Source organism: Electrophorus electricus, chromosome 17 (genome assembly GCF_041902795.1).
Source record: "Electrophorus electricus isolate QZ-2024a chromosome 17, ASM4190279v1, whole genome shotgun sequence".
In the NCBI taxonomy this organism is placed as follows: Eukaryota; Metazoa; Chordata; class Actinopteri; order Gymnotiformes; family Gymnotidae; genus Electrophorus; species Electrophorus electricus.
Window position 1 is genome coordinate 21885001 of NC_137513.1, and position 5000 is coordinate 21890000.

Sequence of the window (5000 nt, forward strand, 5' to 3'; positions counted from 1 at the left end):
CATAAATCCGCATTACCTGAAGTCCGAGTTTGCAGAACCGGGACTTCAGAGTTTAGCCTTTTGTCTGCTCATAAAATACTTGATTTTTTCCTATGCACAGTGCTTTGGGATTTTGTATAAAAAAGTACTATATAAATAAAGATTATAGGATTAACCAGTTTATATTAGCCTGGACTGGAACCTACTTGTCCTTCGTCCCTAGTTAATGGTGAAAAGATATGAATTTAGGGATTATACAATAAATTATTGCGCGATTTCGTGATTTACACCTGGTACAATATAAATCCTATTCATTTTCTACACCAGAAATACCCGAAATGTGTGGCACAGAGTTATGATGTCATGTATCTCTATATCTCAGCATTAAAATGCCGCGCTGTGAACGCTGTTTTTTTCTTCATCTGTAGTCAAAGCGCCATCTTGTGGCAAATGTTGAGATTGCATGCTCCAAAAAGGGCCTTGGCTACTGATGTCAGTTTTCAGTAAGTACCCTTCAAGAGCCATAAACCTTTGATTTAAAAGATTATTATTTCTTTTATAATTGTGGGTGTTTTTAGGGCCACATTTTCAACCACACCTAAACATTCATAGCACACCTAAATAGTGATACAGTTCTTGTTGCACACTGGACTGTTTAAATGATACAAAGTTGATGGCTGTATTTAAAAAATGACAGTAATTGCTGTTCGGTTTCCGCAATGACTGTTTAAACATTTTCGCAAAATGTTGGCACTTTAACCTCAGGTTTCATTTAAATTTCAATGTTAATTCCAGGCCCAAAATTACAAGGCTGTATCACTGTCCAGTTCCTTGCTCTGTTCAGTATATACACTGCATACAACACTATTGTACATTCTTAACTTGTCCCAGATGCATCGATACATTTAAAGTGTGGTGTACTGTCAATAAAACATCAGTTGAATTCAAGGTTTGATACTATGGGTGTTTGTCTCAAAGATTCGGGCATTTTCAGACCTGACAAATATCACACTAGCCTCTTATTGTCATTTTCCAAGGTGGCTTTGGTGACTTTAACGCTAAAATGTCCTCTGTATTGGCAGTTGTTTCTTGGTGGCACACAGATGCTGGTCGACTAGTTAATCATTCATTTTGTGCTGTTATTTTTCAATAAATAATTAACAACAACAAAAAATGTCAATACTGAAAACCAGTATTATGTACTCAGCTGAAACCTGTTCAGATCTGAGCTGGTCAGACACCAGAGTGACTTGGTGCACAGCTGTTATTAGAGATTCAGTACAGCTGAATTACTCAGAGTTGTTGATGAGAGCCGGAATGTGATTCATTAAGTAATCACAGCTGTTTATCAGGGGTGGCCTTCTTGCTTCACACAGCTCTCAGTAGCTGATACGCAACGATTACCGTGATTTAACACATGCTGCATACCAGCAGGCCACGCTGATTTGTGGTCCATGTGTATAAGAGCATATCACCATCTTCAAATGCGTTTATCTCACACGTGTTTTCCGCTGTGCGTATGCCATCGTCTTTGTGTGACGGACAACCGCAATCACGCCACCACCGCCTGCAAGGGCAGAGGTCAAGATGTGGTGCACCAGCCTGGTGTCCTGCTCGGTAGCCTCTATCCTCCTCAGCTCCTGGTACTGTGACTCGAGGTCTCCTGCTCACTGACCCTCTGGCTTTTTCACCTGTGCATTCACCCAAGGCCTTGTGGGTCTTTATTCCAGCAGCTCTAAGGGAAGGAGGAGAGTGACCTGATTGGTGGAGCAGGTCACCGTGGTTGGGCCTTCGCTCCGCTGGGCATAACAGATTAAGCGGTGATGCCCTCTTAGAGGTGAAGCCCTCTTAGAGGCTCCCAGCACTGCAAAATTATTGATGTTTATCCAGCAATGTTCCGAGCGAATTCTTCTTGTGTAAGTTAGCCTCGATCCAAAAAGCCACAGTTTCTTATTAATGGGAGATTTGTGAAGATCTTTTCTCTGAACAGGATGCAGGTGGCAATCTGATTGGGATTTTCTGGGATAGAACTGTGCTAACCAGCAGACACACCGACCTCCACAACTTACTGAGAGCATGCAAATCAGTGTCTTCCTTTGAAAAAGAAGCAAAAAGTGCAAACAGAAAACGGCTATTTGTTCTGAAACAAAATATGTGTTATAGATATGTTGATGCAATTTTATGCAAATTTCAGCCCCTATAAATGTGGTTTTGGTCCAGTAATTTACCATTTTTGCCTGGGTTGTCCCATTTTTCCGTGATGAAACAAAGCAATACTGCATAATGAGCCGATCAACCGGCCCATCCTTTAGAAAGGCCGTGGTGTCATTTTTAAACCATTATCATAAGGGTCCCTGATGATTTATATTAACCTTCATGGCACATAATGATAAATCACTTCTATCTTTACTGCAGCAGTGCTGTTAGGCATTAGCTTGAGCTGTAGGTGTGATAAATTAAAAAAAGGGTTGAATTGTCATTAGGAATTGGGGCAGTGTTGGGAGGGTGGGAATCTAAGGTCCTGGGCTCTCAGGACGTTTCCGTGTTCCGGGAAGCGATGCAGAACTGTGCTGATAGTGAAGTGCGTGTCCCGTTCTGGCGTGCGTGCTTATCAGAACGCCAGCGCATGAAGCCACGTGGAGGTGCTACAGCGGAGCAGGACACATTTCACTATCGCCAAATATGACTTTAAATAAAGGCTGAGTTTCGCGAACAGCTGTGGTAACGGACGGTGACAGGAGAGAGGGGAACCGTAGCGCTGCTTGGGGTTTACGGCACTCTGGTGACAGAGCCGCTGTAAATCACCGGAGCCGCTAAGGTCAGCTGCGGTGTAACATCCAGGGTGTTGTCCGAAGCCGCCACGGCGCCGCCGCTGGTCCTTAGCTTATTGGCTCGGGCCATCTACCTCTGGCGGTTGTGTTGTGCCAACAGAACTCAAAGCGACAAGGCCATAATTCACTCGTCAACCGTGGGGTGCGTGGGCCTTCCTCAGAAGAGTTTTCCACGCAGAGTAAATGCCCTTCATAAGTGAGCATGGAAAAGGTGGCAAACAACAAGCATGAAATGCCACTGATTCCAGCTCTACAGCCTTAATTACCTGGTGAGGGATAACAGTTGGAAAGATCCTGTAACAAATAAGGTCAAATATTTATGTGGTAGAGTGTGATTCTCATACTCAAACCCTTTGTGTATAACATCAGTCACCTAGCGCACAGCTGCCTAATGAAATATTATCCTTGGCTAATTTTACATGTCAGCATGCGGCATCTAGAGAAATGAATAACTAATGTCTTTAGAGTTCTCAGCCTTTTTCATAATGATAATTACACTACAGGTGCTATGGTGAAGTCCACCTGAAATTAGACGTTACCTGTTAACTTTTAATGAGAGGCCATTTACCCCTACTGCACTGGAAACAAGAATTCAGGGCAGGAGGGAATACCCTGTGACTACTGTTTTACGCCATTTCTACTTTACACCCTGAAAGAGCTTCTTCAGCGCTGCGTGCTCCGAGGATATTGGAGGTCTAGTTTACACCCCGGTAACACCGTGCCCTGTCCAGATGTTCTGTTTTAAGTTTTTAATCGTTCCATTTTTGTTACGTTTCAGTGTTCCGTCATGCCGCTCGAAAGCGAGTCACTTTATTTCGACACTTTGTCGTCATGGAGATTGCGAGCGCTGTTCCTGCTGCCACTGCTGGAGACACTTTGTCCTGCAGCAGGGTGTGGGCGCGCCCGTGTGAGGGTGTGAACAGGCGGGACGGTTGGCTGTCTTCCTCCAGGTGCTCGGTAGGCAGGTCTAAGGAACGCACAGGCCAGCTAGAACCAAACCACTTGCAAGAAAAACAGTCACAGCGCACCTGCAGCCAGAGCTAATGCCATCTGAACTTGAACATTTGTCCAATTTGTGCTTCCCAATTTCTCTCTCTCTCTCTCTCTCTCTCACTCCCCTCTTTCTCTCTCTCTCTCTCTCTCTCACTCCCTCTTTCTCTCTCTCTCTCTCTCTCTCTCTCTCACTCCCCTCTTTCTCTCTCCCCTCTTATCTCTCTCTCTCTCTCCCTTCTTTCTCTCTCTCTCTCTCTCTCTCTCTCTCTCTCTCTCTCTCTCACTCCCCTCTTTATCTCTCTCTCTCCCCTCTCTCTCTCTCTCTCTCTCTCCCCCTTTCTATCTCTCTCACTCCCCTCTTTCTCTCTCTCTCTATCTATCTCTCTCTCTCTCCCCTCTCTCTCTCTCTCTCTCTCTCTCTCACTCCCCTCTATCTCTCTCTCCCCTCTCTCTCTCTCTCTCTATAATACACTTGACCGTGCACTCGAGGGTGTCACGGCTGCAGGACTCACGACTCCCTCCCCGATTTATCACCCGTGTTGGTGTCGGCTTCCGCTCCTCTTCGCCGCACGCTCCGAAGAGAGAGTGGAGGGGGGCAGACGCCACAGCTCCCCCAGGGACTGCTGCCACTCACCCGGCGAGGACGGACACCTGACCGTCTCTCACACCTGGCCACGCCGCTGAGTCGTGCGGCGCGGCCATACCGCTTACTCTGCTCACTCTCTGCTCACCTCTCCTGCCATGAGAAAGCACTCCTCCGGAGCCGGGTGTAAAGAGACGAGTCAGAGTGCCACCGGCTGCGATGGCACTAGTTGTCGATCGACTGGAAGAACCGGTAGAATTAAAAGAGAAGATTAGCGCTTCCCGGCTGAACTCCGGAACGTTCTGCTTGTCTTCTGGTGCTGAAGTTACGGGTGTGGAACCTCCCCTGAGGCGCTCGGGAGGGGATAGCATGTTTGCGCGTGCATGTGTATGTTGTGTATCGCTTGTGCGAGTGCGAGGGCGTGCGTGTGAACGCGGGTTAGAGCAGCTGTCCGTCACCTCGCAGCTGTGTGTGATGTGAGAGCCGGACGCAGCGGTGCAGTGTGTCTGTGGCTTTCTCGCGCTCTGTCTGCTATGACTGGTGCGCTGCTCCCTCTCGCTTTGTTGCTGCTCGGCACCTGGATAGCACATGGACATGGTTGGGATAGGAGCAAG

General features: G+C 46.9%; 1 protein-coding gene across 4 annotated transcripts in view; it reads left to right on the top strand.

Annotated features, from left to right (window-relative positions):
* The window catches only part of robo1 (roundabout, axon guidance receptor, homolog 1 (Drosophila)), a 177654-nt gene that overhangs the window by 35605 nt on the left and 137049 nt on the right, over positions 1–5000 (top strand). Inside the window, exon 1 of one of the 4 annotated variants that reach the window (XM_081699855.1) lies at positions 4827–5000. This exon is cut by the window's right edge and continues 46 nt beyond it. The exons of the other annotated variants lie outside the window; for them this stretch is intronic. Within the exon in view, the coding sequence (XP_081555981.1) occupies positions 4920–5000 (81 nt within the window). The 5' untranslated portion in view covers positions 4827–4919. Of the gene's footprint in view, positions 1–4826 lie in introns of those variants that run through there. 4 annotated transcript variants of the gene reach the window in all.